The sequence below is a fragment of the Melanostigma gelatinosum genome (genome assembly GCF_949748355.1).
Source record: "Melanostigma gelatinosum genome assembly, chromosome: 3".
NCBI classification, from domain to species: domain Eukaryota; kingdom Metazoa; phylum Chordata; class Actinopteri; order Perciformes; family Zoarcidae; genus Melanostigma; species Melanostigma gelatinosum.
In genome coordinates, this window is record NC_136636.1 from 12,116,349 (window position 1) to 12,128,503 (window position 12,155).

General features: G+C 39.1%; 2 protein-coding genes across 2 annotated transcripts; both read right to left on the reverse strand.

Moving 5' to 3' along the window:
• Positions 1-688: 688 nt before the first annotated feature.
• rabif (RAB interacting factor) lies at positions 689-3,951 on the reverse strand. The gene is made up of 3 exons (XM_079265915.1): positions 3,871-3,951; positions 3,281-3,493; positions 689-2,133 (listed from the first exon to the last, which is right to left on the reverse strand). Exons 2-3 carry the CDS (start codon positions 3,422-3,424, stop codon positions 1,885-1,887), a joined length of 393 nt encoding a protein of 130 aa, XP_079122041.1. The 5' UTR covers positions 3,425-3,493; positions 3,871-3,951; the 3' UTR covers positions 689-1,884.
• A 1,267-nt stretch (positions 3,952-5,218) lies between these two features.
• On the reverse strand, positions 5,219-11,592 carry adipor1a (adiponectin receptor 1a). Its single transcript, XM_079266336.1, has 8 exons — positions 11,535-11,592; positions 9,848-10,063; positions 9,649-9,765; positions 8,664-8,835; positions 8,287-8,473; positions 7,593-7,780; positions 7,285-7,478; positions 5,219-6,946 (listed from the first exon to the last, which is right to left on the reverse strand). Exons 2-8 carry the CDS (start codon positions 9,992-9,994, stop codon positions 6,818-6,820), a joined length of 1,134 nt encoding a protein of 377 aa, XP_079122462.1. The 5' UTR covers positions 9,995-10,063; positions 11,535-11,592; the 3' UTR covers positions 5,219-6,817.
• Positions 11,593-12,155: the final 563 nt, after the last annotated feature.

The window sequence follows — 12,155 nt, forward strand, 5'->3', positions numbered from 1 at the left end:
TACAGTTGTTGCCAATGTGCACGAAGCCACTTGCTAAATAATACCGAGATACAGAAAAAAACCCTTTATCGACACATTCTGGAGGCGCTGACCATTTTCCTCGAAAATGCTTTCATTAGGGTCCGTGTGTGATCAATTTAAATATACAGAATGTTATAGCATATAGTCGTTATTTGTTCACACATCTACAAGATGTTGTACATTGCATTATATTATCTACTGTCTGTTTGTTGACATTGGTTGTTAAAGTCATCTAAAGCTGTCTATGTAGTGAGGTCATCTATTTTGAATAACTATCATATTTGTGTTGTTTGTCAATATTACATTATCAATCACACCATCTTAAACACATTTTTTTAGGAGCAACAGCTGTACCTTCTGCTGATAACAGTAACCTACCACTTCATCTGGGTTGGGGAGTGATTTGAATGTCTCTGTTCTCTGTTTCGCTTGAGCTTCCCCTTGGTGGATTGTAGACATTAACAGGTAGCCTTCACATGGCAGGTGACTTTCAAAGTCAACTGTACATTTAAAAGGTGCTCAAGATCACTCTTACTAACAAAAACATTGAATCAACACACGCTATCTGTTTGGTCTTTGAGTTTTATGTATATAGTAATTTAGCATACACAGCATATACAGCCAGAACCTGTTCATGTAAAATGATGCACCTTTTCTGCCAAACACGCCCATTTTTACAGTACCAATGCAAATGCACCAAGGGAAGCAACCAGCTCCACCACCGTCACTCAGTGTTGTCTGCTGACCACCACCAAGGCCTCTGGTTTGGTGGGGTTCAGCTGGCAGGGTGGGGGTAGAGCCTTCAGTTGATAGGTGCACAGCACACACAAAGTAACAATGACTATGATCATGTAAGAGATAACAAAATCACAGTATCTAGTGGCAAAGAGTATAAATGAGATTCACCCCTGCTGTAAACTGTTTTCATAATGAGTATTTCTTCAGTGAGTATTATGTGCCGTTATCGGTGAGGTCTGTGGATTAGCCAGAGTAAAATAAATGTTGCAACCTAAAACTAAACCAAGGGCCACAACAACCACCATGTACATTTTCATGCACATTTGACGACAAGACTATCTTGGGTGTTTTTTTCAATATGATTGGGACTTGCCTCGTTGGGTACTTGAGAATTGTGAGACCGTGCATGTGCTTAATAACAATTGTATAAGAAGTGACAGGTTCTTGTAGCCATTTCAGCAAAAAGACGTGAAGCAAGCTGAATGACAGACTATGAGGCGCCCTGTATTTTTAGGGTACAATCACGCAAATGGGGACCTGATTTTTCTCAACAGTGAGTAACTTGTCTCCAGTATTTAATAATTCATCAAAAATGTTTCGTGAATTCACCCACTTTATGAAATTACAGAAAAATAGTGAGAAATGTCCATCACCAGTTCACAGAGACGCACATTTCATCTTCAAAAAACTGCATTTGTTTGACCACAAGTATAAACCCAAAAAGTATCCAATTAACAATAATGAAAATTAGTCAATTGATTAATCTGATCGTTTTAGTACTCAACTATTTTAATGAGTTAAACGAGCACTAACTTGCGTCAGTATGATTTTCATCTTTTAATCTGACTGAAAGTTATTTTGTGAGTTAAAAGATGCTGAGATGAGAGAGTTTACATCACATTATCCAGGATGGTATTCAACATCAGCTTGCAAAAAAACATCTTTATTAGAACAGCACGATCCGACTGTTGTTAGTGTGATGGAGGAGAATGAGAGTGGCAGTCCTTTTATCATATACAATGTACATATACCAGTATATGCAAGTGTTTGGAGTAAATCCATGAAAAGATGCATAGCCTGACAACACATTTTTTAAGTTCATGTGGGCTCACATATGCATTTAGATTATGCATGATTCACCCTTTCCACAGCGACATAGAAACTTTTCTTGTCATCCAAACTGTGCCAGCCAATTGGTCCAATCTCACAATCTGCACAGATGAGATACTTTATTCTCCCCACGTCCTTAGTGAAGCCCACATTCTCAAAAGTGTACATGTCGTCCACGAACCAGTGGGCGGTCAGAGTGTCCCCGTCCACGGAGCCCTCTGTGGTGCTGAGGCCGCTCTTTTTCCGCATGGACGGTAGGAACAGCTGGTGAGTGAAAACATAGCCTCAGATGACATGAAAACATTTCTGAAAATCACGTAGGGCTTAGTATATTCATGAAAAGGTTGCCATGTATTCATATCTTTCATTGTATATAGTTAGACCAAGCTGGATCAAAGAGATACCAAAATCTAACTTCCCCACTCTGGTCCCCAGAAACCACCACTGGCTGGCTGTTGCTTGTTAAGATCTAAATGGCCACAATATATATCGTGCTTTCAGTGTATAAACCCTGGTGATGTCTCAGATCACAAGGCACCAATCCTCGTCATATTCAAGAATTAGACAGTCCGCCTGCTGATCTTAGACTATGTTTACTGATGCCATCAAGACCTTTTTATTTGGTTTAGCATTCTCCTAAAGCTATGTATGTATGTATGTATGTATGTATGTATGTGTATATATATATATATATATATATATATATATATATATATATATATATATATATCAGTTTCTGCTTATTGTTTCATTTACTGTTAAATCAAGTGTTCACATCATTTACTAAAATAAAAGTAGCAATGTAAAAATCCCCCATTATAAGTAAAAGTAATGCATTTATAATGTTACTTAAATCAAATAATTATTAATAATAACTAATATTAGCAAAATGTACTTTTTTATAGTGTTAAACTATAAAATATAATTTTACTTGATTATTAATGCTGATGCATTAATATGCAAGTGATATTTTTCTCCTAGTTGCTCGGGGTGAAGGTATTTACTACCTTATATACGGTTGGGTAGTTTAATCTATACGTAATATTTTAGAAATGTATCATATGTTTTGAATGTAAAATCTTTGTTTGCAAATTAACTAGTAACTCCATCAAATACATCTAGCGGAGTACAACTAGAATAGTTCTATATGAACCGTATGGAACGCTTGTAAAGTAGCATCAAATATAAATACTCCGGTTGTGTATCTAAAATTTGCACTTAACTTCATTATTTGAGTAAATGTATATCGTTGCGTTGTACCACTGGTTTTATTAACATGTAAAGCACCTTGAAATGAAATGGTGCCATACACAAACTATTGAATGATTTATATTAACCGAGGACAGACAGATTAAATATTAATATAGCAGAGCACTGACGTGAGCCCATCGCTTTATGTCAGACATCATACCTCTTTCTCTGCAAACACAGCCATCCCCGGGCAGAGCACTTTGGATCCGCAGCGTTGACACACGACCGTTTTAATATTCTTCCCGTCTTCAGAAACCAGGTCGGACCGGTCCGTGCCGTCTTTGGACTGTTGGTTACTGGCCATATTACGGTATCTTCTAACGGCCCAAACTGCACTGAACCAAGCTCACTGGCTTCTGTTAAGTTAGGAGTCCTATGATAACGAAAAGAACGATGGGGCGCACACAGTGAGAGGTCCGGTGTTACAAATATCCGGAACCTTCGTAGTCCGGAAGTCCATGACAAATAATATCATTTTACATGCTTCATTTATGTCCCAAAAATGTATTTATGTCCCAAAAAAATAAGTATGACAATCTTCATGCTGAACCACGGTCTGAGATATTTATCTTTAAGGGTAGTTGGTTAAAAAAACTATAATACTCACGACTGTAAACCCCACCCCTTGCATTTATGCTAACATCTGTGCTAACAATGAATTCAACAGACTAAGTAACAGACATCTACATGAAGAGTAAACATCAATACAACTAAAACACACACTATTGAATAAAGTAAAATAACACGTACCTAAATGTTGAAGAAAAGACAATGCTGAATACGACAATAAAATCATAAAACACCAAACTAGTTGGTCATGAAGTCTACCAGCCACTAAATGCTCTCGTTCAGAAACACATGAACGTGCTTTGGTTCCGGATAGACATGCCCTTTAGGTGAGAAGTTCTGCTAGTTCTGTTGACAAGAGTGTAACAACGTTTGTAAATAAATGTATTGTAGAAAATGACGATTGTATGGTTACTTTTAATTGGTCTTTCATGGTCTCCATAATAATTGTGACTACGCTACTCGAAATAGCAACTGAGATTTTTAATTTCTGGTGAATTTTTCTGTAAGCACAAGCAGCATGTTGATGTAACTATAACTGTCAACTTACTGAAACTGAGTAACACGTACAACATCAATATCCCTCTATATAGTGAAGTAGAAGTATAACATAGCATAAAATGTGTGCCCCATGTTCAACAAACTGTAGAAATGATGCAGGGCCACATATGCTACCCTACGAACTAGAAAACCTTTGCCCGCCTGCGCCCTTTAAAAAAAAAAAAAAAAATCTATTCTGGCCCTGCTCGTCAGACACCACTGGGCCTTGTGCCGTGGCTGGACAGTCACTAGGCGAGGCTGTTTAAACTAATGATGTATATTTTGTGAGAAGGGATTCGAGGCCTACAAATTTCACACAAGGGTCGTGATGACGTCACTGGTGATCACCTCACAAAATAGTCTTATCAGACAATGTTTTCATTGATTGAAAACAGTGAAAAATGTAAATCGATAGACTACGCGATTAGCTTATTATTTAACGTAATGCATAATCCAAATATACTTTTTATTTCTCAGAATTCACTGTCGTATAAAGCCCTAATCTACAAAGGACACAGTAATGAAAACGTAATTTTTTAAATAATATATTTGATAAATGATTGTGAAGCCTTGAAGGAGAAATGCTTTCTAATTATGTCTGATTTATCATCCTCATAGTCTGTAGTCTGGCATTTTAATGCAAATTAATTATGGATCAATTTATTTCAGCAAAAGAACATGTGAGCAACCATTTTCTAGTGACATTATTACAGCTGTGGTGTCACACCACACATCTTTCTGCCCCAGTTCCTGGTCTCCAGCCAGCAGCTAATCCCAGGAGATTAAGGAAAACAAGGAAGATCCTGTTGCGTCGCCTCGGTTTGTGTGCTCAAAACATGGTAACCGTTGAGCTCTACGAGTAAACACAATTTTGTACGGTGATAAAACACGTGATAAATTGCAGGTTTAATCCTGTTGCCTTCAAAGTTGCTTTCTGCCGATGTCATAGGCTTACATGGTAAACGATTGACAATTGGACACCATGTTTGTACATGTGGAAAAAAATTTATTCCAATAATTTTCCAAGATTACCATTAAATATTGATGTTTACATTTCAGTGAACTGTATGATTTATCACTTTCTACACAGGACATTACACAAAGTCGAGAATACACATTGTTTTCGTCTTTGTAATAAAGCTCGAATAAGTTGATCTAGAAAAAGGAGTCTTAAACAGCAGTTGATACAACCTATCCATGGAGTTTTACGTTCAATAAGGATTTGATTGTATATGGAAAGGAAAACAAGAAAAATCAACATCTGGAAATCCATGAAGCTCCCTCGACTGTTAAGATAGGCCGTTTTATTTAAAAACATTTCCATTGGCCTAAGGCACAGGAACACTAAAAGTTTATATCAATCATACATAACACATTTTAAATCCCATACAGTGATTTAACGTTTTGAATTTAATAGTATACACTAAGGTGCATTTGATATTTACACCTCTCATTGCATCTGAAATCGAGAACAAAAGAAACAGCTCTAGCAGACAAAAACACAATTTGACCTATCTAGATCTGTACATTGTGCAACGCCCAGAAACTATTACTCTGGAAATGAATCAACGATGTGTTGTCTGACTGAAGCAGTACAGCAGGGGAGCTCGCTTAACTTCTACATTTTCTATGCCATTATGTCATTTGAAAATCATTTGTTTGGGACTTTTGTCAATTCAAAACAATGCATCCAAATGTAGAGGAACTTCATTTCATAATTCTGTTGAAAGAAACTGAGAATATCAGTTTGTTTAAGTATCCAGTCCCTTCATTTTGTTAAGAGTATTGCACCTTGTTTTACCACATCTATCGATCACATTCATAAGATGTATGTGCTATGTTCCTTTCATAAAATTGTATTTCATTTCCTTCTAATATGATTTTAGATTGAATAAGTGGGCCTTAAGAGTAGAGTTCATGTTTTATTGCAGAGTGGGCATTGGTGGCTTCGTAGTGGTCCTCCAGGTTTTAACACACAGCCGCACAATCAGCGTCAGCACAGTTAGAAAACATCTGGTGTTTGTGCAGGCTCTCAACCACCTAAATGGTCCTGGACTGCTCTACACCTCACTCCTGGTGGACAGTACATTCATCCTCTAACCTGCATGGAGACCGGGAGGCAGGATGGGACTGGTTTACAGTATGTGCCCTCTGCTACAGCACAAATAATACTCTCTGTGCCCTTGGTGTAATGGTAACAGACTACATGGAGGTTGGGGTACTAGTGAGCTTCAAAGAAGTGACCATCAGTTCCAGGAATATACGATTTTGGTTAAAATCCCATTTTGACCTTACTTGAAAATGTAGACTTCAAGTTTAATACGTATTGTAGAAGTAGTGCCTATTGAAGATTCCCTCTGTAGTTCAATGGCTAGTTAATGCTACTTTATTGGAGCAAAAAAGAGCCGAACAGAAAGACCACCAAAACCCAAACAAGATGTTGGCAAATCAGAAGTACAGAAGGAGCAATAAGTGACTATATTGAATTCCAGCAGCATTTTAAGTGATTGATTGATTGATTGAGTGTGTGCGTGTGTGTGCGGTGTGTGGGACTATAAAGAAAAGTATGAGTAAGTCACAGGCAGGCCTCTCAGAGTAGAGTGTCATCTGTGCACCCCCCCTCGAGGCCGTAGCGGAACTCCTGCAGGTTGGAAACCCCGTAGAAATGGACGAATGCTGCTGCCACAACCAGAACATGAAAAATCTGATGAGAGTGGAACTAGAAAGCAGAGAGAGATGTTTATGTATTAGTTTCATTCATTATCATTTGCCTGTTTGACCAAACAAAAACTAAAAAGAATACATCCATTGTCTACAGCTGTGTCTGAAACTGCTCCTTTGTTTAGCAGAAATATTCACATTTGTTAACACTGCATCATGTTCATCACACAAAGATGTCTATAAGCTTGGCAGATTTTCTCTCCATTAAGCCGATTGAAGTTTAATATAACCATTAGTCCATTTTGTTATTTTGAAGGGGGGGGGGAGACTGTTTGCGCTACTAATCATCTGGCTTTCCTAAGTTCTGTTATGCAATGTAAAACATCAAATACTAACCCAGATGTCACACTTTCCAGGAAAGTAGCGTTCAGGGATCCTGGCTGCATACAGACCAGCCCCAGTGATATACATGGCACCCATCAGGTAGAACCAACCCATCTGGCCGACTGTGGTGGCCTTCACAAAGCCCTCCTCGATGGTGAAGTGCATGGTGGGGACAATGCCGCTGAGCCCAAGACCCATGAACACACCTAAGAGAAGCATGGACCTTTGTTACTTTCATCCACAATACAATTATAACCCCAAATCAAACATTACAGAGACTGTATCAAAAAAAGTGCATATTATCCTCGACTGGTTAGCACCTGCTCGTGTAGGTCTGTGACGAGGTGTAGAGAAGCGTTCCCACTGTGCAACTACGATTGCTGCGATGCCGAGGACACATACAATGGTGAGGTAGATAAGTCTAGGCTGGGGAGAACAATAGAAGGAGTAGTAGAGCCATGGCACGAAGGAGCCCATGATCAGGAGGGCAATGCCCGAGTAGTCAAGCCTGAAGAGAGGGGGGGGGGACAAAGAGACAACAGCTGGCTGTTTGGCCGGAAGATCTGCTTGTTGCAAGAAAGCTGATGTTTTCTCATGTTTCTTAACACACGTTAACAACTATGCTGTTGATTTTTTATTATTGTCATTTTCACAGGAACATCAATACTTAGGGTAATGGCTGGTACATTTCTAATTCTATCCCAATGTAGCATACGGTTTGATAATTCAGCCTAAATGAACCTGATGCCACAGCAGTCTGCAAGCGTGAATGCACTCATCTCGCAGCTTTAACCACAGATCAGTACGAAGCCATTTTGCCCTTAATAATGACTGTGGGTGTTTCCCTCATTAACTGTACTGAACTCTAGTAGTAGCATGAAGAAACATATGCATCCCTGAAATTAAGAACCAGTGCATTCCAGAGCAGCGAGTCCAAAACAGTCAAATATTTTGACAGTGACAAGCGACGAGGCCAGTATGTGTGAAGCAGTGTTTAACGGTGTGAGGCCTTACTTGGAGAAGGTGCGAGACACTTTCTCTGAGTGGCAGTAGACTGTATGAAAAAGCCAGGAGAAGCTGAGGCAGAGCACAGCTCCCAGGAAGAACATCCCAAACACCACTTTCTCTTGCAGCGGGGCCATAAAATACATGTTGGGCCGCAGCAGGGTTAACGTGCCCAGACAGATGAATAAGATCAGCCCTGAGGGGAGAAAATAGGCCAGTTTTACTGAGAGTTGACAAGAGAAGAGACCAGAGCAGCCCGGAGTTATCCAGTTCAAAGATATGTTAATAAACTAACATGTCTGATTGTTAACAAGATTATAATCTGCTGCTAAAACTCATGCTTGTTAACATTTTTTGGGATGTTACGTAAGGCATTTTATTCTCACCTAACAGGTGAGTCCAGATGTTTCCTGTCTCAGTGTGAATTCTGAAGATGCTCCCAAAACAGGCCCTGAAGGAGGGCATAGGGGGCCGATGTCCATGCAGAAGGTAGTCGTTGTCCTTTAGCCACTCTGGCAGGACATGGAAAGGGATGACCCTCCAGCGCCCCTCCCAAACCTGAAAAGTAGGAATTGCTTTCACTCACGGACGCATACATTTACAACTAGCATATGGCTGATGATGCAGAGACTAATATTTTTGATTTAAATTACAAAAATGTCACAAAATAGTTTAAGCGCAGATAATCTTTATTGAAATTTAAGTCAAACTGCTTTTCTGTAGCAGTGAAATCAACACCTTAAATGTTGATTTATTGTAAACTACCTTACGGTTGTCTCCCATGGGGGACTTGTGCGAGTCTTTAACAACGCACAACATGCGTCTGACGTGGCATTACTAACCCCCCCCCCCCCCCCCCCCCACGTACGACTCACTCACACTACACAGCAGTGTAATCGCTGGTTGTTGCTGTTCACCCAGATCTGCACCTGTATGTCCATGAACCTAACTGCTAAACTACAACAGACCCCCACACCTGTTATACACTTTTGAGACAAACACGGTGCCAAGTTTCAGCTCATGTTACGTTGGCGATGCAATATTTATGCTCGGTGCCAAATTGTGCGATGTCATAGGATCTTTTATTCTCCAACAAACATTCAATAATCACAATCAACTTTGTCAAACTGACATTTATACCTGTAGTAACTACATCAATAATTGTCATTGTAGAAATCTGTGTTTGTTCTTTCCTTCTACAGCTGGGAGCAGGTCGGTGATAACAGATTGGATAACATGTGCTGACCTGTTCACACCAATCTCACACTTCTGACTTGCAGTTTATCACAATAAGATCTGGACTGGTGCCGTCAACTGAACTGGTACTTATACAAAGTTGTGTGTTTAATTTAAGTGAGAAGACATTTTTACCTTGTGTACAAACTCCTCCATCTTCTCCATGGCGTGGTGAGCCTGAAGGGGTAAGGTCAGGACCTCTTCCACCTCATCATCCTCCTCCTCTTCCTCGTCAGCAAGCATTGCGGCTCCCTTTAAAGAGATCCCAAGAGAACACTGAAGCAACTGAGCCATAACAACTTTTTCTCTGGGAATTTTTGTGAAACAGTCCTACCTCTGAAAGGACGCCTTTAGATGCTGCCTGTCGCCCCCCTACCTCCTCCAGCAGTGGCCCCAGCTCCATCAGCTCAACATCTGGGACATTACAGTCCTCAGAGATCCGGCAGTCTGCATCACTTGCAGACCCGTTTCGGCCTGACATAGGGATACTGCCTGATGACCCACTCACAGCCTCTGTATTCTGCTTCAGAAGGTACACTTCAGTTTCCTCCTGAGCAACCAGAATCACAATCAGCTCGACTGGTTAAGTATGTTGACGTGTACAAAAAACATGAGTAGCGCTCAATAAAGTCTGCACAGCAGAGAACACATTTACAGGAGTGTACAAAAATATACATAGAGCTAAAAAAAAAAAAGACAATAAGCTACAAAAATATGTCAATATAAAACAGCTGAAATAGGTATTGTATAGATTATAAGTAGATATGCATGTTATGTATGTGGCTGATAAATTATTAGCCAGCAATTGTGAAAATGTAATTTTTAAGATTGTTCCAATAATGGAATTTTGGATCATAATTATGTCCAATAATGTGAAGCCAGGTTACAACTGCTGCAGACAAGAGATTTCACTTGAAAGTGTTCAGCTGTAAGTAAGCGAAAACCCAGAGTATTTTAAAAAGTTTAGTATTTTCTATACCTTGGCAATACGATCTGACTTAACCAATTAGATAATTAAGTGTCTGGGGTTATATTGATACACATAAATTAACAACAATTAAATATCTTCTTTACTGTATGAATAATGAAGACCTTGCAATCAAATAAATGCTGTGTCGTTTTTATCTTTCATTTTCTGCAATTGCAAGATTATTGTTTTTTTGGTAATTTATTGGTATCGGCCACTATAAATAGGTCGGTCTTGACAAATCTATATAGCATCAATATACAGAGATGTGCATAGATAGGATACAGTACACGTGCACTACATACAGTCTGCACAGCCTAACATATAACAGTGAACGGATATTATGTACATGTTATATGTGTATATTACACTGTAGTATATAGTACAGCGAGGTGATTAAGTGCAGATCAATAATTTCCCTTTTGAGTGATAAACACGTAGTGTTATCTAACTCCCGATTTAATATGGCTGGTGATTAATCTGGGTTGCATCGATCAGACATTCACAACAAGAGAACAAAGGAGTAGCTTAAATCTATGTCAGCAGACAAAATTATTCGGTCGACAATTACAGCAGTGACAATATCCCAAATATAAGATATAACATTGACATTGGATCCGCGGCTGAAGCCGATAACACAAACGTTTAACAGAGTTTGTGATTAGCGAAGCCTGCCAGACGGATGTTGATTAGCACCGCGTCACACGGAACAGGGAGTACAAAATGTAAACAACCGCAAAATACTGACGACATCCATCGTATTTAAGAAAGTTGAGTTCGTAGCATGGGTTTGCATTTCAGGTTGATTAAAAATCGCTGATACGTTTTTAAGTTAGCAGGTCACGGATCGCTCGTGTATCGTCTTGCTAACGATACCTTTATGCTAACGTTAGCGCTGAGCTGTCGGCTAACCAGTCGAGCAGGCGACACTGGTTCGTGGATCAACTTGCTCGAGATTGAGTCTTTACAACGAAGCGAACATATATTGTTGTATAGATTAACCTACCATACTGTACCAACATCTGCAATGGAAATTTAAATTGACATAAGTTACCTGACAAGGTAGCTTTAGAACCAGGAAGGTGATTTTTTTATCAATGCGCGAAACACAATCCTTTCCGGAAGTAGAGAGCTCTTCCGTTAACCCAACCCGAGTATTTATTTTTTTAAATAAAAGCACAAATTCACAAGTAGAAAAACTACATACTATTTCATGTATTGTATCTATTTAAATATATAGCCCAGCACGAATCGCAAAGAGTTAAAAAAAAGGTATTTGAAACTATATAAAATATAGTTTATTTAATACATTTCAGAGACAAGAGATATGGTAATATTTTATACATCAGATGTATTTGAAATGCTGTGGCCAGAAATACTGTACGTTAACCTTTCTATACAGTGACTATCTATTTTGGGAATATAATTCACAATAAATAAAGCAGAAAACATACAGACCTGGATAAAAGTCTGACAGTGAGCCAGCATGCAAATACCAGGACCCTGAACCTGAAGCAGCTAAATGGAATTTAGCTGAATTTTACTCTTTAGAGTAGACCCGTGCTTTTCCTCCTGTGAGATGTCAAAAATGTGTTTCGTGGGGGAAAAAAACATATAGGAGGGATTCAATTAAACAACACTATGCAAACATTACTCTTTATTTTTCTTCCACAGG

Coding starts and splice junctions, on each gene's coding strand:
- rabif (XM_079265915.1), bottom strand. CDS start 3,424: ATGGCCAGTAACCAACAGTCCAAAGACGGCACGGACCGGTCCGACCTG. Junction 2,134..3,280: donor CTGTGTTTGCAGAGAAAGAG/GTATGATGTCTG, acceptor TTCACTCACCAG/CTGTTCCTACCGTCCATGCG.
- adipor1a (XM_079266336.1), bottom strand. CDS start 9,994: ATGTCAGGCCGAAACGGGTCTGCAAGTGATGCAGACTGCCGGATCTCT. Junction 8,474..8,663: donor CATCTGGACTCACCTGTTAG/GTGAGAATAAAA, acceptor TTCTCCCCTCAG/GGCTGATCTTATTCATCTGT. Junction 7,479..7,592: donor TCACAGACCTACACGAGCAG/GTGCTAACCAGT, acceptor TGCTTCTCTTAG/GTGTGTTCATGGGTCTTGGG.